The 26,150-nt window shown below is 51.0% G+C and overlaps 1 protein-coding gene across 1 annotated transcript in view; it reads left to right on the top strand.

Moving 5' to 3' along the window:
- The window catches only part of RAB6B (RAB6B, member RAS oncogene family), a 59,976-nt gene extending 34,303 nt beyond the window's left edge, over positions 1-25,673 (top strand). Inside the window, exons 3-8 of the mRNA XM_045791793.2 lie at positions 13,517-13,570; positions 13,766-13,871; positions 15,483-15,594; positions 16,651-16,744; positions 19,621-19,687; positions 21,217-25,673. Coding sequence (XP_045647749.1) covers positions 13,517-13,570; positions 13,766-13,871; positions 15,483-15,594; positions 16,651-16,744; positions 19,621-19,687; positions 21,217-21,281 — 498 coding nt within the window. The 3' untranslated portion in view covers positions 21,282-25,673. The remainder of the gene's footprint in view (positions 1-13,516; positions 13,571-13,765; positions 13,872-15,482; positions 15,595-16,650; positions 16,745-19,620; positions 19,688-21,216) is intronic.
- The last annotated feature ends 477 nt before the right edge of the window (positions 25,674-26,150 follow it).

The raw sequence follows: 26,150 nt of genomic DNA, 5'->3' as shown, positions 1-26,150 counted from the left end.
AGTCCACCAGTAGCACCTGCTACTTTTTGTAAGTTAAAGGGACTCATGATGCAGTTCTCTGCCCCGGATGTCAGTAGTCTGTCCTGTTCACGTTGTAGGTGGCCCTTAGATAGCTCTTAGACACCCTCCAAAGTCTACCACTTGGAGCATCTTTTCGCCCTGTTAAGGAGAGGGCTTTTGTGCTTGCACCATTTCGTGGCCCTCTAGGAGGCCTCCGAGGGAGTGTCAGGCCACACATCCCTGCACATCTGTGTGGCTTTTGAAGGGATTGACAGATTTTGATGAAATTGAACTCCTTATTTAAAGTCAGAAGGTACATACTGTTTGGTTTACCTTTCAGACCACAGGAGATAAAACAGCAATTGATTGAAGTACTTAAATTGGGTGGTGATGGGCACAAGCCACTCTCTAGTGAGAGGAAAGTGGCCCTGGGATTGTGTAGACTTGGAGGCTGAAGTGGCTGAAAGAAGCCAGGTACCTGTGCCGTGGCCTCCCGAGTCAGCGTCCCCTCCCCCAGAGCGCAGAGCTGAGCTGTTAGCAAGGACAGACCATGCCCAGCATGTTTTCCAGAGGCCGCCGCCTCCTTCCCCCACAGCGCCCACTTGCCAGTCTGAATCCTGAAGTTTTGCCAGCCTCGTTTGCATGCTAATTTGCATGGCTCTACCCCATACTCTCATCTGCCAGTGCAGAGCACAAACAGCAGCTTCATTGTCGAGGGCTTGTCATGCCCAGCTGCTTTCTGCCACTTTTGGATGCTTCCCCAGCCATGGGCCAGGGTCTGGCCACAGCTAGAAAAAGACACACATACACTCCTTTTCATGATTTCTCTTCCTGAGAAGAGTCTTGGGTCAATTTATGCAAATCACCATGCAAATTTCCACTGCAGACTGTATTACTGTGTCTTGTCAGAATGTGGATGCAAAATTACTTTTCACAATAAATGCACATAGCAAAAAAGATTTCAACAAGTGCCTCAGGAAACCTCTCTTTTCTTGGGGATCCACTGGGCCGATGGCTCTCTTGTGCAGAGGGAGGCGTGTAAAGGACCGTCATTCTGCGCTCTGTGTCTGAGCTCTCGTTGACACTGTATAATACCACCTTCAGAAGAAGGGGAATGTAGACATGGCTAGGAAGTTGGTGTTTGTTAAGATTTCTCATATTTTGTATAAAATGAAAAGCCTGCCATTATTCATGAGCAGAGCCGTTTGTAAGCATGATATTAAAGAAATAAATAGTGGCGTGCAGAGTGCAGCCCAGCCTCCTGGGAGGGGCAGTGGGCAGCACAGCTGAGGAGTGGAGGGGAGGATCATGGGGATCTTGGACTGGCAGGAGAGCCCCTAAAATCAAGCCTGCTGCTCCTGTGTCTTGATATCCTCTTTGCATTCCTGTGGCGTAGTTACCAGCAAGACTAATTTATTTATAAGAAGAAATGAAGTACAGAGAATGAATACTTTGACTCGGATTCCATGACAAACTAGAAGAGGGATGTGGTCTCCTTTAGAACCCAGTCAGCTTTTCCTGAAGCCCTGAGAACACTAGTTTATTAATAAGGGATATTAACAGGGATTATAAGCACAAAGTTTCCTAGAGCAAGGAAGCTTGGGAAATGTTGGGTTCCATGTAATTTATCATGTTTCTTTGGTGCAGGACTTCTCAGAGCCTTTACTGCGCCAATGTGTTTTATGGCTCTCCATTAGGAGCTAGAATATGCAGCCTTTCTCAGAAACACTTGATTACGGTTTACCTTTGTCCTGTAGGCACCGCATGGGGATGTATTTTCCATAGCCAGTCTGAGAAACGTGGGAGGGTCTTTTGTGCGGCGGGTTTCTCCATCTTCTCTCAGATATCCTCTAGTCAGTTGGTCAGTCCTCATTTTGTTTATGCAGAGTACCTGTGTAGTCTAACTCATGTGATCTGCAGTCCTTGAAGGAGGCTGTGATTATCCCCATTTTAGAGAGGAGAAGCTCCCAATCCGGTGTTCTTCCAAGCCCATCACAGAATACTCAGACCCTGCCAAAGCATTGGCCGAGGTCACCGAAAACAGCACATGATCCCGCCCAGGTCCGTTTGGTGAAGGTGGGGCACTCTGCTAGCAGCATCCTCTGAAACTGGCCGTGGTCAGCCCAGGGAGGCGTTGAAAGAAGCCTACGGCTGCTGGCAGAGACCTGCCCTTTCCCTCTCTCCAAGAACCTATGAGGTCTCCTGGTCACCTCAGCCTCTGAGTCTCCTGGCAGCACCAAGGCTGTGGGCATATCATGGATCTGGGCTTTACCTTCACAGCAGAGGTGACTCTGCCCCCACACTCACCCACACAAGCGTAACACACCCATTCCTACCCACATACACATACTCATACATGCAAATGAGTGTGTAGTTGCATGCACACGTATGTGTGTCCGCTTGCCCATGGGTCTACCCACACGTACTCACACACGTTCCCATCAACACACATACACCCCGCTGTGAGGCGTGCTGGCCTTCAAGACGGAGTGTGGGTTGTGGCAGCTAAGAGGGAATCACTGAGGTTTCTGCCTGGCTGGCTAATTGTTCTTTTTGCTTGGTGTCCCCCTGTCATCCTGTCAGATAATTTCTGTTGATCTGTTTTCACATCCGCTGTTCCATCTCCCATGTGCTGTCAAGCTTATCAGTGATTTTAAAATTTCAGATGTTTATTTTTCAGTTCTAAGTTTGTATTTGGTTCTCTTTTATAGTTTCTCTGCTGAGATTTTTTTTTAAATCTGTGCCTTGGTAATGAGCGTATTTCTCTATACATTTGAGCATTATCACACCAGCTACTTTAAACTACTTGCTACCTTCAGTACCTGGGTCCCCTCAACGTTGGTCTCTGCCTATTCTCTTTTTTCTTGAATACGGTGTGCACTTCATATGCTGAGTAAATCAAGATTTATCCTACACATGGTGATAAGACTGGGGATTCTGTTTGTTCCTTCGGAAGAGTATTGGTTGGATCCAGCTTCTCCCTTCTCTTCCCTGCGGTAGGCAGCAAGTTAAAGTTTTATCAGACTTGTTTGCCTTGTTTTGTTTTCAGTTTTAGGTAGGCTGCTTCGGGTCTGCTTGGGTCAGTCAGAGATTTGAGCAGCTTTCAGATGCAGAATTTGGAGTGCCCTCTCTGGGGCTTTCTCATGTTCAAGATTTCCTACGTTTTCTGGCTGTTGTGGTAGCTTTAGGATCTGACTTGTTTCTCAAATAGCAAGACTGTGGGTTTCTTGCCAAATTTTAGCAACCCCTGAGCTCCAGCTAGGGCTGCCCTTCGGTGAGTGAGCAATCATAAAAACAGGAATTTCACTCAGGGCTGTTCCCTTTTTTTAAGTTCGCTCCCCTCCAGTTTCTACCTGCTTTTGGTCCCTCTGCAGTGCCTTCAGATAGTTGTTTGCTGTATTCTGGTCAGGGTTTATAATAGCAATCTGCAAGAGGGTTGGTCTGATAAGAGCTCTGCTGTGTGGGAAATCAGAACTCTCCCATTCCCTCCATCCGGGCTATTCTCCCCACATTTCCCGTCCTGCACTACACCCCCATTTTCACCTGCTGGAAAGTTAGTCTTCACTCGAGGACTTGAATAGTTCCCTCATCTTGCCTCAGGAAATCAGAAGCAGAGTCCCCCTTTTCCTAGAGTCCTTCTCACTACACTGGTCCTTTCCATCCATCAAGGACCACAATTCTGTGTGCTAATCTTAGCTCCTCTACAAAGTTGGAAGTTCAAGGTTGAATTTGAAACTCCGAATAGGAATTAACCATGTGGAAGAGCATTCCAGGGGAGGAAACAGCTCCTCATGGGCCAGGACGAGGGCTCGTTCTGCTCTGGGACTAATACATAGTAGGCATTTGAGGATGAGAAAGTGAGTGAGTATTACTTGCTGTGTTTGTCAGAAAGGAGCTGCCCAGGGCCTGAGAGAGACGGGCTCCAGCTGGCGGTGGTGTGGGGCCAACTGCTTGTGCCTTGTGTCTGGGAAAATAAATGATGCCAAGGAGCTAGAAATTTCCTGGTAACCAGGGCCCAGCCAAGGCCGTCTTAAAAGTTCTTGTTTTTGCTCGGTCCTTTGAGAGCTGACTTTTGTTGTCCTTGTTAAAATGCAAATGAAGTTCCTCTTAAGTGGGCTCTGCTGAGCTATTATGGCTAATGACCATAAGAGTCTGACAATAGGAAGCCAGACAGGATGTGACCCCCATGCAAACCCAATGACAGCTTCAGGGCACAGTGACAGCTTCAGAAATGAAGGGATTTCAGGAAGCAGAAGGAGTACAGCCAAGTAGTCAAAAGCAGAGGCTTTGCAGTAAGGGAGACCTATGTTCAAATCCTGCTTCTGCCACACAGGTCACCCGTGTGACATTGTTTTGGAGTGAGCCTTGGTTTCCTCATGAGTAGCACCTTCCACATACATGGGCGTCTCCCTCTGTCTCTCACCCCAGGTAGGGAATCTGCCCCGCCTTCTGGATCCCGCAGCCTCCTCGGGCTGATTACAGCACAAGCGCAGAGTCTAGGCAGTTGTTCGCAAAACTTCACTGCACACATGAATTATCTGTAGGCTTATCTGGAATTCTGGTTCTGGACTGACACCCCAGAGATCATGCCTCTGTGTGTCTGGCTGGGGCCCGGCATCTACGTGCTTAACAAGCTCCTGATGTATCTCTGAAGCAAGTGGGCCATGAACTACATGTTGAGAATCGCTGAATCACTGGCCAGTAGGAGATACCGAGGTAGGAGATCTTCCCAGTTTCATACAGAAACTGTTAAATGAGGGGCCCTGAAGCCAACCTGAGGGCTCGGAAAATGACTTGCAGAGGAGCTGAATCTGAATGGGTTTTAACCACATGGAAGAACATTCTAAGGAGGGAACAGCATTAGATAAGGCACAGAAACCCAAAATGACTTGTATGGGGTGGGGGGGTCTTGACCAGAGCATTATTACTACAGTATAAAGTAAAAGCTGGACACGAGAGAAGTGAGACCAGAGAAGTGAAGGGCAGGCTCTGAATGGTTTGTAGACCGAGTGAAGCGTTTAGACTATTTCCTAGGCACAGTGGGGGAGTGAAATGATCAGATTTATGTTTTAGAAATGAGGCTGGATGAAAGGCTAGTTATAACAGGAGAGCCTGAGGGCAGAGAGACCAGTCAGGAAGCTGTTGAGATGATTCAGATAAAAGAAGTTGGAGGTCTGAACAGGGGCAGTGCTGGTGGGGATGCTAAGAATGGAGGGGTGAAATGCTCCGGGGGCAAAGTTGTCAGCTCAGTGATTCTCCTGATGTGAGGGAGTGGATGAGAGAGCAGACAAAGAGCAGGGACTTGGGAGGGCTTCCAGAGGCTTGGGCACCTAGGGTGGTGGAGGTGCCATTCATGGAGGGAGGAAAATAGAGGCAGGTTTGGAGGGAGATGATAGGCTCTGTGTGGGACACACTGTGTCTAGTGAGATGTCTAGTAAACAGTCGGATACCTGGACCTGGGGTTCAGGACAGAGTAAGGCCTGCAATGTAGATTGGAAAGCCATCAGTATATCCTATTTGAAGCTGTGAGACTAATGAGGTCCCCTGACACAGGGCAGGGAACACCAAGCAACATTGTAGGAACAGAGAAAGGAAGACGTTCCTGTAAGAGATCAATGAGGAACAGCAGTTAGAGAGGCAGGTAAGCCGGAAACAAGCAGCGTCATGAAAAGCAAAGGAAGGAACGGTGTCCAGGAAGAGGATTGGTCATGAGGGTCAAGTGCGTCAAGAAGAGCTTGGCCTAAGAGTGTCCTTACAGTTTGGAGATGAAATGCCTCCTGATGACCATAGCAAGAGCAGCTTTGGTGGGCAGAGGACAGAAACCAGACCACCCTAGTCAAGCAGCAGGTGGGAGGGGAGGAAGTGGAGACTGGGTTTAGGGTCCTTTTCCAGTAAGCATACCATTTGAGGAGAGGTGAGAGCTTGCCAGATATCTAGAGAGCCACTTAGTGACAGGGACATGAAAATACTGAGAATGATTCTTGGACAAAAGGAAAGTGTGAGTGGAGCATGGAAGATTGAAAATATAGAAAGGAGATGGCTGATAGAGCATCATCTGGGAGGAGGGGCCAGGAACAAGGGGACCTGCAGGGAGAGGCTTGCTTCCAAGAGGAACAAACACTCAGAGCCTTGAGGGATGTGGGGATGAGGCTGGACACTTGTAGACAACTTTGCAAATACCCTTTTCAGTCTTGGCTCTGCCACTTCCAGCTGTTGACCATGGGCAAGTCACTTAGCACCTCTTACACTCGGGTTTCTTAGCAGTGGCATACACATATTAAAGAACACAGCTCATAACAGAGGTTATCGGGAGTACATGAAGTAAGGCATGTCAAGCGCTCTGCACGATAGCAGGCAAAGGCTGAGTACTCGGATGTTTCATCATCATTATTGTGCTTACCCCTGTTGTTGCATTAAAGGTAAATGCGAGGAATTGAAGTGCTTTATACCTAATGTTGAAAAGTAAGATTTGAGGCCATCTTCTCAGAGGGAGCCACACTAAGGACCGAAGAACAGGGGAGAATGTTATGAACTGTTGCTGATATGGATGGAAGTTAGGAGGTGATCAAGGACAAGTCACATGTTTTTATATTTACCCACAGATTTGCCATTTGTGGTGCTCTTCTATTCCTTCTTTAAAGATGCATATTTCTATCTGTAACATTTCCCTTTAGCCTAAAGCATTTCTTATAATTAGGGCCCACTGGTGACAGATTATCACAGCTTTCCCTTATCTGAAAATGTTTTACCTTCATTTCTGAACAAAGGTTGCACTGGTTGTGAAATTCTAGGCTGACATGATGGTGGTGGTGATGCTGTTTCTTTTGGAACTTGAAAAATGCTTTTCCGCTGTCTTCTGTCTTCCATTGTTTCTGATGAGAAATCAGCCATCATTCTTGTCATGATTCCCTTGTGTATAATGTGTCTTTCTGTTTTCTGGAGGCTGTCAAGGTTTTCTCTGTATCTTTGGTTTCAGCAATGTGACTATGACATGCCCAGGTGTGGTTTTCTTTGTATTTATCATGTTTTAGGTTCACTGAGGTTCTTGGTACCATGGGTTGATGTTTCTAAACAATTGGAAAATATTTTAGCTATTGTTTTTTCAAAAATCGTTTTGCTGATTCTGTCTACTCTCTTTACGAGACACCAATTGCATGTCTAGTGATCACTTGATATTGTCCTTGCGTTTCTGGAGACTGTGTTCATTTTTATTGTATCTTTTTTCCTCTCTGTGTTCCAGTTTGAACAATTTATTTCAGCCTCTCTTCAAGTTCGCTAACTTTTCTTCTGCAGTGTTCTAGCTGCTGTTACATAAATCCTGTGCATTTTTATTTCAGGTATTGTATTTTGTAGTGTTGAGATTTTCAGTTTTTGTTTTCATAATTTCCATGTATCTCTTGAAATTCATCATTCATCTTTTCCTTTGTATTTTTAACGTACATATAACAATTATTTTGAAGTCTTCCTCTGCTAACCCAGCATCTGGTTCATTTGGGGATCTGTTTCCTTGATTATGGCTTGAATTTTCTCCTCCTTCACATGTCTAAACCTTTTTTTTAATTGTGTGATGGACATTGTGAAAACAGGCATACCTTGGAGATACTGCAGGTTTGGTTGTAGACCACGGCAGTAAAGTTGCATATTGTGACAAAATGAAACAAATGAACTTTTTGGTTTCCCGGTGCATATAAACGTCATGTTTATACCACATTGTGGTCTACTAAGCATATAATAACATTATGACTAAAAAAATAATGTACATACCTTAATTTAAAGAACAATATTGGTATAAAATGCTAACCATCATCTGAGCTTTCAACAAGTTGTAATCATTTTGGTGGTGGAGGGTCTTGCCTCAGTATTGGTGGCTGCTGACTGATCAGGATGGTGATTGCTGAAGGTTGGGGTGGCTCTTAAAATAAGACAACAATGACGTTTGTCACAACAATCGACTCTTTCACAAACAATTTCTCTGTAGCATGTGATGCTGTTTGATAGCATTTTACCCACAGTAGAACTTCTTTGAAAAATTGTAGTCAGTGCTCTCCAACCCTGATGCTGCTTTATCACTAAGTTTATGTGATATTCTCATTGTCACTTCAACAATCTTCACAACATCTTCACCAAGAATAGATGCCATCTTAAGAAACCCCTTTCATTGCTCATCCATAAGAAGCAAATCCTCACCCATTTAAGTTTTATCATGAGAGCAGCAAATCAGTCCCATCTTCAGGCTTCACTTCTAGATCTCTTACTATTTCCACCACATCTGCAGTTAATTTCCTCCACCGAAGTCTAAAACCCTTCAGAGTCATCCATGAATGCTGGAATCAACTTCCAAACTCTTGTTAATGTTTATATTTTGACCTCTTCCTGTGAATCACAAATGTTCTTAATAGCATCTAGAATGGTGAATACTTTCCAGAATGTTTCAATTTATTTTGCCCAGATCCATCAGAGGACTCACTATGGCAGCTACGCCCTTACAAAATGTATTTCTTAAATAATAAGACTTAAAAGTCAGAGTTACAACTTGATCCATGGGCTGCAGGATGGGTGTTGTGTTAGCAAGCACAAAACAACATTACTCTCATTGTGCATCTCTGTCAGCGGTCTTGGATGACTGAGTGCATTGTTAATCAGCAATAATATTTTGAAAGGAATCCTTTTTGCTGAGCAGTAGGTCTCAACAGTGGGCCTAAAATGTTCAGTAAACCATGTTGTGAATGGATGTGCTGTCTTCCAAGTCTTATTGTTCCATTTATAGAGCACAAGCAGAGTAGATTTAGCATAATTCTTTAGGACCCTAGGATTTTGGAATGGTAAATGAGCACTGGCTTCAACTTAAAGTGACCGTCTGCACTGGCCCTAACAAGAGAGTCAGCCTGTCTTTTGGAGCTTTGAAGCCAGACATTGACTTCTCCTCTCTAGCTATGAAAGTCCTAGGGCACCTAGGTGGCTTAGTGGGTTAAGCGTCTGCCTTCAGCTCAGGTCATGATTTCAGGGTCCTGGGATCAAGCCCCACATTGGGCTCCCTACTCAGTGGGGAGCCTGCTTCTCCCTCTCTGCCCCTCCCCACTGCTCATGCCTGCTCTCTCTCTTTCAAATGAATGAATGAATCTATCGATCAATAGCTAGCTAGCTATGAAAGTCCTAGATGGCACGTTCTTCCAGTAGAAGGCTGTTTTCATCTACAATGAAAATCTGTTTAGGGCGGCCACCTTCATTAGTTATCTTAGCTCCATCTTCTGGCTCACTTGCTGCGGCTTCTGCGCCAGCACTTGCTGCTTCACCTTGCCCTTTGATGTTATGGAGACGGCGTCTTCCCGTAAACCTCATGAACACACCTCTGCCGGCTTCAAACTCTTCTTCTGCAGCTTCCTCACCTCTCAGCCTTCAGGAAATTGAAGAGAGTCAGGGCCTTGCTCTGGACTAGGCTGTGGCTTAAGGGAATATTGTGGCCGGTTTGATCTCCTATTCAGAACCCACCAATGCTTTCTCCATATCAGCAGTAAGCCTGTTTCATTTTCTTATTGCCCAGGTGTTCAGGGGAGCCGCACATTTAATTTCCTTCAAGAACTTTTCCTTTGCGTTCACAGCTTGGCTAACCATGTGGTGCAAGAGGTCTACCTGTCAGCCTATCTTAGCTTTCGACATCCTTCCTCACTAAGCTTCGTCATTTCTAGTTTTTGATTAAAGTGAGAGATGTGTAACTCTTCCTTTCACATGAACAGTTAGAGGCCATTTTGGGTTATTAATTGGCCTGATTTCCATATTGCTGTGTCTCAGGGAATAGGGAGGCCTGAGCAGAGGGAGAGATGGGAGAATGGCCAGTTGGCGGAATAGTCAGAATACACACAACATTTATCAGTTCAGTTCACTGTCTGATATGGGTGCAGTTCATGGCACTCCAAAACAAGAATAATAGTAACACCAAAGATCACCATAAAAATATAATAATAATGAAAATTTTGAAATATGAGGATTATCAAAATGTGACACAAAGACACAAAGTGAGCAAATGCTGTTGGAAAAATGGCCCCAATAGACTTGCTCTACACAGAGTTCCCACAGACCTTCAATTTGTGAGAAACAGTTATCTGCGAAGTACAATAAAGTGAAGCATGGACAGCTAAACTTTTTAGGGGAACAAGGGCAGGGATTACTTACCATGTTTAAATTTTGTTAAGATAGTTCACTTCGAGTTTTTCCCTCAGTCCTCCGGTGTAACCCTCAGTCCCGAGATGATACCCTTCCTCTCAAAGCCAGCCCTTCTGGGTTTCCCATGGAAAGCCTGGGGTGTTTACCAAGTCCTTCTAACTTATAGGACTAGGAAGTTACCTTGGTAAAAAATTGGTTAAATGTCAGATCTCACTTCGTTCTCTTTCCTTCCTTCAGAGATTGTAAGCCCTCTATTTTCTGCTGGCTTTTGATCATTCTTCAGTGCTTCACAATACTGTATTTTTCCACAGTTTATAGTAGTTATCTGTAGGAGGGTTAGTTTGATTGAAACTACTCAGCCATTATTGGAAACTAAACATAGGAATATATTTTTGGGCAGAGCTGATGGTTCAGCCATTCCCAGGGACGAAGCCTGTGCTTTGGCAAGAATCTGTGCAGCCATGGGGAGGTCTGCTGTAGTTCAGTGGCCTAGCTTGGCGGGGACAGTATGGTCCAGTTAAGGAACCAGATGTTTCTCTGATCTGGAAGGAAGCATGAAAGTGGGACTAAAGGTGGGAGAGAGCTGGAGAGGGGAGTAGGTTGGCCTCTTCCAGACTGTTTCCTCAGTACCACTTATGTGCTCCGGCTTTTGTGAAGAGCAATGGAGATGAAGTATATGGGTGTCCGGTAATGGCGTTTGTGATTGTGGAGGCTACTGAGTTGAGCTTTGCCAAGGCTTGATCCAAATGGCACAATTCTTGTCATGTCACCTGGTGACTTCTCAGTCCTCCGTGGAAGCAGAAGTGGCTTGTGCCCACATGAGGTAGATTGGAGTTGTCGTTGTTACACTGTCATCAAGAATATCATCATCACCATCCATGCTGCCTACCTTTGAGGGATATGTTTCTCCATGGTTCTTTGCTCTACTGGTTAGACTATGGTTAGTCTGTGTTAAACGAAACCCAGAATAACAGTAGCTTAAGCAAAATAGAAGTTCCGTTCTCTCTCACCAAACAGTCCGAGTGTAAGCAGTCTAGGGTGTTGCGGTGGCTCCCCTGGGTCAGGGACTCAGGCTTCCTCCATCTGGTTGTTCTGTCATCACTCCTAAACACCTTCGTCTGGATGGGCCGGTGTGACTCACCACCACCTGTCTTCATTCTAAGCCGCAGGAAAGGGAAAGAGGGCAGCTGCGAGCATGTCCCCCCACCCCCACCCCCATGAAGAACGCATCCCAGAAGATGCGTACATCACCTTCACATCCCGCTGACCAGAATTTGCCACCTACCTCCAGAGAAAGCTGGGAAATACCACCATTGTTTGGGGCAGGCATTGATCCATCTACACATCTAGAATCCGATTACAGTAGAAAGGGGGACTACATATGGGGGGGGGGGCAGCCAGCAGTCCCTGCCACCAACCCTGAGGTCACACACCCAGTTTTCAGCTCCAGGGTCACTTTACCGATGGAGCGTGGCATTCCTTGGGGAGCCCATAGAGCACTGATGGAGTCAGAGACTTCCCCCTGGTCTGCACATTTCCCCTTAAGGGTATCAGAAGGTGAGGACTGTCATGCTTCATCCATTAGTGAATGTTGTGTGACTTAAGGAACAAGGCTGGGTCCACAAACCACTTGTCAATTCCAGACTTGTTCCCCAGTGGCTACTCCACGTAGGAAAGGTACACCAAGCTGGGGTAGAAAGAACCCAAGTGATACGAAGCTTTCAGTGTCGACCCTTGCAGCTCTGCCCCTGACTTTGAAAGGCACGCCGAGCATGCGCTTTAGCTTCCCTGGTCTTTCATCTCCAAAGTAAGGGGTTGGGTTGGGTTATATCTAAGGTGTGTGTCTAACACCCACGTTCTAGAATTGTGAGATTCCTCAGCACTTCACAACTTTGCATTAAAGCAGGCTTCCGGGGGCATAGAGCAACTTTAACTCCTTTGTGGAAGGAGTTGGAGGTCCGAATGTACGTAACATGCTTGCCGACAGCCTGGGACCTGCAGACCTGGGGTTTTCTATTTCCTTGGGCTTCCCTGGGTAGTGATTTTTGTAATCAGAAGTCACTGCACAGATTCCCATACAATTAAGCTTATTTTTAATCTTATGTTTTTGTTTCAAATATTCTATTTCTGCTTTTAGAACTATTATAAATTTATTCTAGAAAATAGAGGAAATTATAATGAAGGAAGCAAAAAAAAAATTTGCCCAGAATGTCATTATTCACACTGGTGTTGCTGAGGCTTTAGTGTATACCCTTCATTTTAGTATCTAAGAAGATTGAAAAATACTTCTCTCTACTTCGGTTCATCACATTGGGATCACACTATACACGATGTTTGCAACCTGCTTCTTTTCCCTTGATGACCATTTCCTCAAATCCTTAACTATTTTTCAAAAACATGATTTTACATGGCTGCCAAGGATTCTAATCACATGGGTGTGCCACGCTGTACTTAACAGTGCCCTGGACATTCAGGCTCTGAGGTTTCATTACTATTAACTGCGTAGCAGTGACTTCTCCATTCCACACCAAGAGCATCTAAGCTCCTATCACAGATGCTGTGAGGCAGGTGAGCCCAGAGACGTTAGGTGGCCTGTCCAAGGCCACACAGAGAGTGGTGGGTCCTGGCCGCCTGGCCACAAGGCTGACGGCACCCTGCCCAGCCGCCTCTCCCCAGTGCCAGGAAAGAGAGTGCACGGGTATGGCATAGGTGTGCTGGGGACAGCTGGCTCCTAATATGTTGGTTTGGGTAGAAAAGAGTCCATGTGGTTTCTCAGGAAGACGCTGCTCTGGCTGGTTTGTGATGGCCCTGAGGAAGGCCAGCTGCTCTCTGCTGCCCACCCAGCAGCAAGCGGCCCTGCTCCCCACTCCGCCCCTGCCTGCTGGGGGCAGAGGTGAACCCAAACCTGGGTACCCGAGTTCCAGGAGCCTCGAGGGGAGGCTGTGAGGGTGGGAGTGTGAGGCAGGTGAGGCAAGGCAGGCTTGGGCAGGGAGACCACTCAGTCCCTTGCTCCTCAAGGCCCTCATCTGAGGAGGGCAGGAGAAACACCTGCCAGTGGCCCTGACCCTGGGGAAGCCTCCCCACCTGGCTTTCTTGTCCCCTTCACAAAGCACTTTCATCATTCCCTGAAAACCTGTCCTCATCCTCACTTAGCTCCAACCTGCTTCCTCTGAGAGACATGACTGGGTTCACTGTTGAGCCTGGGGGGCAGGCAGGGACAGCAGAGCAGGACCTGCCTCAGGCTTGGCATGGGTGTCCCCTCCCTGGCTGGCTATCACTGCCTGGATCACTGAGCTTTTGCACCCTGGCCTGAGACCTTTCAATTTTAACCTCTTTCTGTGTTTTTCTCCAATAGGCGACCATTGGGATTGACTTCTTGTCAAAAACCATGTACTTGGAAGATCGTACGGTGAGTGTCTGACCTTAGAACCAAAAGGACAGGGAGGGCTCCTTTGGACTTACCACCTGGACCCTTTAGCCGGGCACCACTGAGAGCCCATGCCTACCACAGAGCTGGCAGTGCCAGCATCACAGAGCCAGGACCTTTCCCCAGCCCCCACCCCACATGAGGATTACACTGACCCCCCTGCCCTCCTTGTGACAGGTGCGGCTGCAGCTGTGGGACACAGCCGGCCAGGAGAGGTTCCGCAGCCTGATTCCCAGCTACATCCGGGACTCCACAGTGGCTGTGGTGGTGTACGACATCACAAGTGAGTGTGGCTCCTGGGTGCTGGAGAGAGGGTGGCTCGTAGAGGCTCCAGGGCCTGTGTGTGTGCGCGCACGTGGGCAGGCACGCACGCATGTACACAAGTGCACACGCGCATGTGTGCACACCTGTATGCTGTGTATGCTTGTCTTCTGACTGCGAGAAGATAGGTCCTTGGTGGTGGGGGGTGAGTTGCCTTCGAACACCAGCATGTTTTCCACCTTCCCCCACCCTTCTGTGATAGGCCTGGTAGTGTATGGGATTGAGTTGGCCCTGCCTAGAGCAGGGGGCTGTGTGTAGAGGTGAGCAGAGGTGAGGCTGGCCTTGCTCCCACCCCTCTGTGCCCTCCTTGGCCCTGACGGCCAGAAGGACCGCTGTGGAGCAACTTCTGTGTGTATATGTGTCAGGATGGGAGAAGACACTGGTCTCTGAGCCAGCCTTGACCCAGCAGCTGGCATCCCAGCTCCTCATAGGGTCTCCTGGAACGGGAGACCAAGCAGGTCTGGGAGAACTGTGGGGGGGGGGGGCTGCACTTCCCTCACAGTGTGGCTCTTCTGGCCAGGGCAGCAGTGGAGAGAACTGCACAGCCCTGAGGAAGACTCATGGCTGGGGAAGGGGTAGGGCCTGGTGCAGAGCCTCAGCAGCCCAGGCAGGGGTAACAGAACACGTGGCTGGCCCTTGGGCTGTGGTCACGCCTGTGGTGGGAGGACAGCCTGGGTGCTGTCCACAGCAGTGAAATCACATGGGGAAGCATGTGTGCCCCACTGCTTTGAGCCCACTGCCCCTGGCTCTGCCCATCCCCTCTTTCCACCCCTCCCTCTGACCAAGGCCCCCCACACACCTTGGGTACCGGTGGCAGCTGGGCCTTCAACCTGGGTCTGTGCAGCCTGACGTGAGCAGGAGGGAGAGCAGGCTGGGGGAAACAGAGGCTTCCTGGGATAGGCTCCCTCTCCTCCCATGAGGCGTGTGGGCTGCTGAGTGGTGGGCATTGCCCTGCCACCACTCGCCAGGGTCTGTTATAGCTTCTGACTGAGGAGAGGCTGTCCTGAAATGACATTACCTCTCATGGCTGTTGTCTCTCCTGGGGCCACATTCCTCCTCCTCTTCCTTGCAGATCCTGAGGGTTCTCTTTGGAAACTCTGGCCTTTCCCGAGTGCCACCCCCTCAGTGGGAGGCCGCCGTGTAGGGCACTCCTCCCCCCGGAGCTGCTCTGCTTCCCCACCAACACACACGCACACGTTTCCAAGCTCAGCCAAGTCCTGTGCACCCATTTGCACACTCCGCTCTGAGCCCCCAAAGTCAGGTCTGATTATCAGGTGGGCCCCTAAAATCACCAGTCCATGTAGCAATTCATGACAGTGATCTTCCAGCGGGGTGACCGCCCCCCAACCAGGGGGTGATTCAGCAGCATGAGGGTCTCTCCAGGGCCTGGGCAGCAGCTCCACAGACACACGTGCTCCCTCCCCGCCCCTGCTAGAGGGCCCGGACTCACTGGTCTGGGTGTGAGGATGCACAGCACTGCCTCCTGCTCCTGGGCTCATGCTCCCTCCCACCTTTGCCCTCTGCCTGCTCAGGCTGACTCTCACTGTGTTGTCGCCCCACTTTCCACTTCCAGACCTCAACTCCTTCCAACAGACCTCTAAGTGGATCGATGATGTCAGGACAGAGAGGGGCAGCGATGTTATCATCATGCTGGTGGGCAACAAGACGGACCTGGCTGACAAGAGGTAGGTGTGAGGCTGCGAGCTGCAGGGTGCTGGCCGGCCCGGCCCACGCTCCACTCCTCTGCAGCTTCTCCTGGAGAAGGAGTTCTGGGATGCGTGGGTGGTGTGATCCTGTGCTTCCAACCTGTCCCCATGCAGCTGAGAAAGGTCCCTGGGGACACTGGAGCATTGAGAGCACTTGGCAGACCCTTGCCCTCAGTGGCTCAGCTCGGAAGCCCCACCTTCCACTGCCTGCAGGGGCACTGCTGTGTGAGAGGTCTGTATGGAGCCCCGTGCGCCCGGCCCCCCACAGCGGCACGTGGGCTGGGGCCCAGCCGTGGCCACAGTGCGGCTGCAGATGGCAGTCCCTTGGGCCCCCTCTGGCTTCTGCTTCTGCTTCTGCTTTGTGTCTCTGCCCCCACGAAACGCCTGTGCCGGTGTGAGGGTTCTGACCTCGGGTGTGAACGTGCAGAATTGCCTGTCCGTAGCTGTGCCTGCAGTGCGCAGACAGGGCTGACTCATGTGCCACCTGCGTCCGTTCATCCGCTCATCTCATGGGACCTGGCTTGGTCCAATAGAGCAAAGGGTCCCGGACTGCTGGCCTCCTCAAGTGTACTGTGACCTCCTACAGAGTTATCTGACCCAGAGCCCACTTCATTAGAGGCCTGTCCTCGAAGTAAGAGAAATGGGACTCAAAGCCCAGTGCTATTGCTAAGCATCTCTCCGTACAACCTGGAGGCAGTCGCTTTTAACCCAGCTGTCCTCCTGTGGAGAAGGGGACTGAGGACACCACCCAAGAGGTGCTTTGTGGCTCGAAGTGCTTTCTAGACACAGGCGCACTCAACGGTTGACTGTTGGGAAGGTCCCCGCCTGCTGCAGGGCCTGCTCCTGAGCTGGGAGGTGCCGTGGAAGGAACACGGGGACGCTTGTGTCCTGCTGTGGCCCTGTGCCCTTCATCCTGGATGGGGGCCCTGGATCCAAGCCCTGTCCTCAGGGCTGACTCGGGGGCTAGGCCCTCCTCATCTCAGGCCGCTCCCTCTACCTCTAGCAGGGGCTCATTCCCCCTCCCGTCACTCGCAGGCAGATAACCATCGAGGAGGGGGAGCAGCGCGCCAAAGAGCTGAGCGTCATGTTCATTGAGACCAGCGCAAAGACCGGCTACAACGTGAAGCAGGTAGGACACACCTGGTGCTGATTCCGGCCAGCCTGGCCAAGGGGCCACGTGTGGCTTCCAGCCCAGTCAGTCATGGGCCTCGCCCCAACTTGCCCTGAGGGGCTAGTGACCGGGTTGGGGCAAGCAACCAGAGCACCATGAACCCCACCTAATGGGAAACAAGCTAACCTCTAGAGCTGGGAAAGCACCAGCGAGGGTAAGAGCGCTCACTCTCCGGGGGTGTCCAGAGCACGTCGTCATTAGCCACCACACAGCGACTGGTCACGTGGCCCCATAACGTGCTGGATGTCCAGCCACCAACTTCCAGGTGAGAAAGCAGCATCTCCCTGGCATCTTACCTCCCTTGGGATGGGGGTGCGGGAAATTCAACCCGACCAGCATTTGGGGGTTCATGCCTAGGGCTTGGCAAGTGCTCAAGGCTGTGCAGGGCCAGGCGGGCTTGGAGAAAGGAGCCCGCCCTGGTGTGGTTGGAGCTTGCAGGGGGAGAGGCCTGGGGAATCAGGGTGGTTAGAAAAGCTGCAGTGGAGGTTACGGCCGAGCCTCGCAGCTGGGGGCTTCCCTGGGTCCACGGACCCCCCAGGGATGGGAGTCCGCAGGTCGGCAGACTTGGGTTGGAAAGAGCCACCCCTCCATCTTCACGCACCTCTGATGGCTCTTCAGCACCTCCCTCGGCCGTGAATGTAGGCAGCGGCACCTGCGGCTCGATCGCAGTACAGATCCCAGATGTTCTCTTGTCCCCTCACGGTGTTACGGGTCGCTTGGCCTTTATGTGCGTCACCGCTCCAGTTCGTAGGGGTGACCACACCTGCTGCCAGAAGCACCACTGGTGTCTTTAAAGATTTTAGAAGTGTATTTCAATTCTGAACGGTTTCCTCTGTACTCCTGTCACTGACGTCACACACTTACAAGGAGCCCATAGCTCAGCAGACTGCCAGAGAGGTCTCTGGTTCACAAAAGGTTAGGGGCCCCTGCCTTCAAGGAAGAGAGGGCTTGAAGAGATGAGGAGGGAGGGCATTCCAGACAAGGGTAACGCGTGAGCAGAGGTGCAGCAAGAGGGGTGCTGTGGCATAGGGAGGGGCTCTGAGTGCAGAGCATGGTTCGGCGGGGTGCCAGCAGTGCCTGGGAGCAGTACACAAGCTGCCCATCAGCTCTTGGCCGGGATACAGTGACGGTTCACCCGATGGGGGCAGTGCCTGTGGCATTAGAGAAGGTGGCAGAGGAGCGGAGAGAGACAGAATGAGGGGCCCCATAGCCCCCAGGCCTCGGTGCCTTCCTCCCCAATTAGAGCACCGTCAGCGTGGCTCTGCTCACGCCCCTGCCCTCCCAGTGCCGCTGCCCTCTTGGAGCAGGAGCTGTCTGTGCCTGGAGGCACGTAGGAGGCACTGGGTTGCTGATCGGTGTGGTCCTGATGGAAAGTCCCGGGAGGTGGGGAAGCAGTGGACAGCAGTCCATAAGGCAGGTAGCTTCTGCCCTAGTGGTCCGGGGCAGGGAGACGCTGATACCTCCCTTTTCAGAATGCTCTGGAACGTAGGTGATGGTCTAAGCAGGAATTAAATGTGGTCAGTTCAAACTGTGATTCAGGGGGACAGTCTTCATGCAGTGCAGACTCCTGGACTCTAAGCCTGACTATATCTGCTCTCAGAGCCCCACAGGCGACCCTACGAGTTTCCTTCTAACTGGCAGTTTGGCCACTGGCAGAGGCTGTGACCATTTTGACAGACAGACAGGCAGAGCCGGGCTGCTTGGGGCAAGGCCACGAAGGAAAACTCAAGAGTAACCGGGCCCTTTGCACCCTGGCTCACTTCTTCCTGCCCCACTTCGGAACCCCCTCTGCAGCCTGCCCACAGGGTCCCATACCCTGCCAGGCCCACCAGTGACTTCCCCACTCAGGCCCTCACCACCTTTGGCCCTGTCACTCAGCCTGGGTGCTCCCACAGAGCTGGGCTCTAGGGCGAGACCATGAACAAGGGCGCACCCTCTTTAGAGAGCTCACCGAGTCCCCAGAGTTGGAGTATATGAGGGGAGGGAGGGAGTGTTCAGAATCTTCTGGTGCCTTCTACTTGTGTTTTGTACTTGTCACCTCCTAGGTTCCATGTCTGCCCTGCCTGACGTCCCCGCCTCCCCCGCCTCAGTGTGCATGCACACACATGCACACCCCCCCAGTTCTCCCTGTGCACTCACACAGACTTACACAGAAACCCCACATGGGCACATGCCCTACACACACTCCCCCCCACTTACACACATTCACACATACATAGACACTGTACATCCACATGCATTTTCCACACGTACAGCCCTACGCACAACGTACATGTCACACAAACACGTGTACCCAAACAAGCACAGCATCCCGTTCACACTCCTGTATGCTTATTCTCTTGAAGTCTCTCTTTCCGATGTGACTGCGGCCGTGGCTCCCAGTACCCTGCTGCCTCAGTGCCTGTGGACTTGCACGCAGGACCCTCCTGAGGAGAGGGTCATTTGTCTCAAGGGCAAGTCGAAATTTGGTTCCCCGTACCTGGTCCCCACATAGGCAGTGGGACAGAAGCCTGCCTAAGGGCTTGTCTCCCAGGGCCTAGAGGATTTTCTGCACTGTAGGTCCCTTACAGTCAGCATGACCCGTGCACAACTGCTGGTGACCCGCAGTCAGCCTGCCTAGGTGAGAGGCCTGTCAGGGCCCAGATCTGTGACAGGCACGAGGGGCAAGGGAGAGAGAAGTTCGGTGCAGCCCCTTCCCTCCAGGGCACCGTTAGCAGGACAGACAGAAGAACAAGGCCCCAGGTCAGGACGAGAAGAAGCAAGAAGGTGGAGACAGAGTGGGGGGCAGGAAGGATGGGGTCAGGGGATCATGCTGCATCTCCCCCTCTCTCCAGCTCTTCCGACGTGTGGCGTCAGCTCTGCCTGGAATGGAGAATGTCCAGGAGAAAAGCAAAGAAGGGAGTATCCTTTTCTTTTGATAAGTAAGTGAAAGATGTGCTGGAGAATCTATTGACGCATTCACTGAGTACTTACGAACAGCGGGCGAGCCCACGCCTGGTCTCCAGCCCATCCTTCCCTGCTGAGGAGTAAGGTGTGGGCCCTCCTCTGGGCTGGGACAAGGCTGAACTCCAAGGGCTTTAAGACCTCCTCCAGTTCGAACAGTCTAAGCTTCTATTTCCAAAACAATGGCGGGGGGCGGGGGGAACCAGATGGATGTGGGGCCAGGAGTGAGAATTGGTAACTGTGCCCGTGTCTGCAGGCAGCATCCCTTTGTATTTCATGGGTACAGGTAGACCGTCCGCTGCATGGAAGGCTTCTGTACACCCAGAACATGGTTCGGCCTAGTCTACGTGAGATAGTTTCCCCCATGGATGCCTCATCCCATGTCCTGCCCGCTCCCGGCCCGGCCCCGCACAGCCCCGGAGCGCCCACCGCTCTGTGGGACAGGGTCAGCCCCCCACCCGCACAGTCCACTCCCAACCTCAGACCACACCCAAAGCCGAAATGGAGGTTCAGAGGGGTAGTCTGATTGACGCAGTGGGAAGGAAGGCAGTTGTTTATTTATATTCTGCCACATTACCAAAAAAATGTGTTCATGTATATATACACAAGATACAAGTGTTGTTATTTGTGTAGCTGTGGGGAAAATAAAAATAGGGAAAGTCAGAGAGAAAGTCACACTCAAAATATGTGCCATGGCCAGAGAGTGGCAAGGAGGGAGGACAGGATCTTTAAGAGAAGCATGGCTCTTTATAGTACTTAAGGCCAAAAGAATCTCTCCGTGGTCCTTTAACAGGGGCCCAAAATCATCCCTAGGACGCCCCGCAGCAGGTCCCACGGCAGCGCTTCCTACCCGTCCGCCCTGCCCGCCGGCCCGGTGCCGTCCCACAGCGGGTCCTCGGCGTGCTGCAGGCACAGGGCAGCCTCGCTGTGCATTTTGAACCCATTCCCCGGGGGTTCTGACGGATGGTCCTCCAGCGGAAAGGGCTGGAGGCCTTTCCCAGGGCTGTGGCTTCTCCCAGCAGCATCCGCAGAGTCTAAGTGACATACTCTGACTAGAGCTCGAGGGGCCACTGTGGCTGCGACAGGCTAGGGCAAGGCCCACTGAGCCGTGTGCTGAGACGTGGGCTCCATGCCGGGCCAGCAGGCTGTCCACTTCGAGTGCACTTTAGGATGGGACTGACTGCTAACAAGGCTGAGGCACTGTTACCAGGAAGGCTTCCGAGGAAGGGCCTATCATGCCCATGTTTACGTGGTCATCCCACAGCCCAAGACCGGCTTTGCTTCGGGTGGATGAAGGGGAGGCATTGTGGGAAGAGGGGTGGGAGCTGGTGACCCTGCATCCTTCCTCCCCAGGCCCAGCAGAGACCTGAGTCCCTAGGTATTTGGGGAAGGATGGAGGATCTGCACAGGGCCGCTGAGGGGTGCCCGGGGACAGGAGGGGGGGGGCGCTTCTTGTCAGTCATCTTCCTTAGCCCAGCCCCCTGCAGTGATCGACATCAAGCTGGACAAACCCCAGGAGCCCCCAGCCAGTGAGGGCGGCTGCTCCTGCTAATGCAGCCTGACCTGCCAGCTCCCTTTGACACTACTCGCTTGTTGTGTTGCTTCCTATTGGTTAGCTTCCTAAGGGGGGTGGGAAATGAGCTTATCAAGATGGGAGGATTTTTCTTTTCTCTCTGTCTCTAGGAGTAGGGTGGGGGGGGGAGGGAGGCTGGGCATCAGGGATCACGTCACTCTTAACAGCTGTTACTTAAACAACTATTTTTTGGTTTGGTTGTAATATATTGTACTTTATTAAGATTGCCAAAAACTGTTAAAATTTAAAAAAAAATTTAAATCATGTGTATACAACTTTTTGCCAGATAAAAATGTAGTCATTTTTATTTAAAAGATGTGCTTTTTGTTTTTGTATATTTGTAAACTTACAGAGAACCTTTTCCACACACCTCCTCCTTCCTGCCCTCTTTGAATGGTTCACCTCTGCCCTCCTTCCACCCCAGCCCGATAAATTACAGTTAACGGGGCAACTTAATTAGGCTCCAGTCCCAAGCCCCACCCACCAAACAGGCCCTACCTGGTTGAATCAAATACTGAACAAAATAGCCTCTGAAGAGGCAACTTTTAACTCTGTCCCTGTAACGTGGCCAGAGTGAGACATCAGCCATGGCCCTGAGCTGAAATTACGGCCTGTGGACGGCAGGGAGCCCAGCGGGAGGCCTCACTGGCGTTGCTCCTGCCTCTCCCTGCCCTTCCCTGACAAGCCTTGAAGGGGTGGAAGGCACTTGCCACAGGCAGGTGTGTCTTCTGTGGCCCACTCAGTGATTGGCAGAGCAAGAGGTCGTCGGGAGGAAGGACGGGGTGCTGTTGGCAACTGTGGGCTTGTACACGTCGATCTGTGGTTCATAGCCTTGGGGCACCACGTGTGGTTCTGAAAATGTTCCAACCCATCCCTGGGTTGAATCTAAGGGAAGGGCAAAAAGAAACAGGTGTGCTGCCCTGAAGCCCTCGTCCTCGCACGTCAGGGAAGCCAGAGCCTGTATCACACGGTGTTTGTCTATGACTGGGGAAGGGAGGGTCGACGGCAGCACCGCCACCTTGAAGATGCATGTTCGGATCCTCGGTTGCTAATGCTGTTGAGTGCTGTTCTGGAAAAGCTGACTTGCCCCACTGGTGTCGTGCAGTTTTAATCGTTGTACACGTTCCTTTGAGGATATTGTAGCAGCGCTCTGGTTGCCTGAGGGTGCTGCTGACATGCGGTCTCCAGAAGGCTGCCCAGAGAGAGCCATCCTTGCCATTTCGACTCATTTCTGAGAAGGGCTTAGTCCTGAGGGCCTGTAAAATCTCCGAAGAGAATTCTAAGTGATGTAACCCATTTGGCCAGCATTCCAAATAGACTCAGACCTACTGAACCTGAGCCCGCATACAGCCGGGCAGTAGGCAGCAACTCTGGCTAAAAACAGTAAACCCTGCCCTCCAAGCTGGCATCGTCTCTGCCGCCAGGCTGCTGTTGGGCATGTCCTAGGTGAGCTCCATGACCATCTGGGAGTGGGAGGGGGGAATTCCTCCACGAAGCAGGACTCCAACAAGTTATTGCAATGGATTTTGGAACTTCTCAGAAACTAATCCAAAATGGCAGCCAATAAGTACAGGACTCACTGGTATTTGTCCAGGGGGCCTGTCACACTCTCTCAGCTCAAGGAGACTGTATGTCAGAGCTGATCTTTAGAGAGGAATTTATCTTCAGGTGAAGAAGAGAGGAAGCAGGATTCTCACTGAGCTCCTCTTCCAGAAGGCAAAGACTGATGTACGAACGTAATTCCAGTGTCATGTGTTTAGTTTTTATATGTGTGTACATAATTATATATAGAGATAGACTTGTGTATACACCTTCCACACACACATTCTCACAGAGATACATGTGCTCAATGTATATTCTTGTTCTTCCTGCTCTCGAGTTGGAACTTGCATTGTGATAACAGTTTTGGAAATTCAAAAGTACTGCAACGTGTTGAAATAAGAAATACTTAATATTGTCAAAAAACTTGTGATTGTCTTGCCATCAATAAACTAATGCATAGATGTGTTCAACTACAGGCAAAAATAGCCATGGGAATATGTGCACCATTTCTCTCTATACTTATATGCATAGGTGTGCATGCCCGTGTGGGCCAGTACCCGCCACGATTGCACCCCCCAAGTGGTGCTTGTAGGAAGAGTGCTTACTTACCTCGTGAGAATTTATAGGAGTCCACGTTACAGCGTCCGGCCTGGCCGGCAGTGAGGCCCACTGCTTTTGGCCTCTGGGACGGCCCCATTTGCTGGGATCTGCATTGGGTCCCCGTGAATGAATGTACGGTGGATTTTAATTTCCTTGGTACTAAAGAGTAGCTTTTCTTAAACATTCCTGTACAAAGCAGAAACTCCGTTCCCTTCTCTTGTGCACACATAGTTAAGGTACCACGAACACTTTTTCCATCACAGCCTAGAAGCAGTACGAGATGCAGCAGATGTCACGTGGTTGGATGTGGCCTCGGTGAGCCCTGCCTTGCCAGCAGGTACACAAGGTGCTCTCTCGAGTGCAGGTTCTCCCCAGCCCGGCGGGCTTCTGAGGCGAGGGCAGTTGTCTCCTCTGGCCCTACCATCTTAGTGGTGCCACGCCATTCCACGACACCCTTCGCGCAGGCCTGATTGCCACCCCTCACTCCCTGGTCTGTTGAGGCAGCCAGATCTCTTGCACAGAAGTGGGTTGGTTCCTTGGCTCTCATTTTGAGCAGGTGCCATCACTATTCTCTTGCTTGTAGGGAGTATCTTGACTTGGAGTTAGGTTCAGTCATAAGACGATTAGGTTCCCTTGAAGAAGAGGGGATGAAATTGCCTCCACATCCCCCGAGAGTGTTACATCCCTGCCGAATCCAGATGGCCAGCCTGAGGCAAAGCCAATTGTTCAGTCCCTCTCCCTAAGGACTAGCCCTCACCTGGGAGATGGCCAGAGTCATCTTCAGGCCCCTTTTTCCCCCTTTGTGTGTGTGTGTGTTGCGGGGGGTCTCAAAAGCTGTCAGTAAAGCTCCTATTCCACAGGCATCTGAAAAACAGAGCGTAAGATGCAGGAAGCAGATAGCGTATTTATAAACGCACACACGTGCCAGAATGAAGATGTGATGCCAGCAGCTTAAGTGTGAGAACTGCAGCGTAGAGTCCATGGTTAGCAAGCTGGGCGGTTATGAGCAAGTCCCTCTTGGTCAGAGGCCTCTCTGCCATCGCTGTCACCACCCTCTTCCGTCAGCATCCTCAAACATTCTGGAATGCTCTCGGGTCTGAGGAGCAATGGCCAGGTCAGTTCAAGAGTCTCGCAACAGAAACAAGAATGAAAATGGCAGGAGCTAAGTGTACAGACTTATCTTGAGTGCAGCATCTCTGGCCTCCGGATGGCAAGCTGGTGCTGGGAGCCCCCGCCCTCAAGTACCAGGTGTGACAAAATGGCACCGCTGGCTTCGGTGTCCTGCAGGCAGAGCAGCCTCATTCCTTCACATGGCAGAAGGCAGGTGAGGATGTCAGGATGTAAGAACAGGTAGCCAAGGACTGAGTCCCATCGGAGCCACGTGAGGGGCAGCCGAACAGAAGATTTTGTGCGTCAACCAAGCAGGGCTGTATGCTCACTGATTTCCGAACTACCTCTCCCCCGAGCACGTGAGGCGTCACCACCTAGCAATGGCAGCATGACGCGGAGGTCTCACAACCCTTCCTGTCTCACAGACAGGAAGACCGAGGCAGAGAAGGCCCACTTGCTTCTGGTCACCCAGCAAGCCGGAAGCGGTCAGAGCCAAGGTGTTTCCATTCTTCATCCATCGCCAACCTGTGTGTGCAGATGTGACCGTGCACTTGCACGTAAAGGTCTGCTGGGCACGGGTGCTCCTCAGGCAACCTCTGCTCTGGTTAGGACTCTGGCCAGCGTAGCTGAGTGAGCTGGGAAAGAATGCACGTCCATTTCACGCCCCTCCATTGCCAAGAAGGGCCAGTCCCCAACCACTCTGACTGTCATGGGCACCCACAGACCAGGGCACCCTTTGAGTTTCTGTTTGAAATGAACTCTCTAGGTGTTCCAAAACCTTGGGCTCTCGTGTGTAAACTCTCCGGCGCCAGACCCCTGAGTGGCTGACACTCCCCACTGCTTATCCTTGCAGTGGGGTTTGGAAGCTTCCTTCCAGTAGGAAGCCTCCAGACGTGGAAGGCCAGACTGCATCGCATGGTGTGTCAACTTGTCCCCCCACTTTCCCTCACCCATCTCCTGGAAAGTGATTGGCCGTGAGGAGCATAGAGGGTGGCACTCCCATCTTTTACTGGCTCAGCAGGCATAAATGGCCACACTGACTTTACGTAAAACTGTGTAAAATGTGGAAGACTCAGCATGTTGATCAAACAATAAACTGTCCTGATTCTCAACACAAAACCTCTTGTCCAATGTTTCTAAGTGGTGTAGTCATATATGGGGGGCGGGGGGAGGCGCGCACAAAGACGGATTTCTTCAAATGCCTGCTCCACAAACCCTCATCTCACGTCTGGGGGCCAGGTCTACCACCCAAAGCCGTTTGCTTCTTCCTCCTCTTCACCTGGGCCCTCCACATCCTCAGACACACTGATGAGGTGAAAGGCACACGCATTTCTGTCATCTCCACTCTGCCTAAAGGCTGATGGAAAGGGAAGCCCGAGGCCGAACTGAGACTCAGGGCTGTGTGGTAACTTCTATCATCCCTGGTCTCCACTTGCCACGACTGGGGGTTTTGAAGGGTGGGTGCAGGGACTGAATCTCTCTTCCTTCTGGTGATCTCCAGAAAGCCATTTAAAGAATTTAAGGTGAACCATAATCATCCTCCCGGTGACACTAAGTAGCCACATACCACCTTCTGCTTCTCCCCACACTAGTTAG

This window comes from Ursus americanus, chromosome 20 (genome assembly GCF_024610735.1).
Source record: "Ursus americanus isolate L20-20 chromosome 20, mUrsAme1.1.p, whole genome shotgun sequence".
Taxonomy (NCBI): domain Eukaryota; kingdom Metazoa; phylum Chordata; class Mammalia; order Carnivora; family Ursidae; genus Ursus; species Ursus americanus.
The sequence above is the reverse complement of the archived record's forward strand: the minus strand, read 5'-3'. Positions and strand labels throughout refer to the sequence as shown.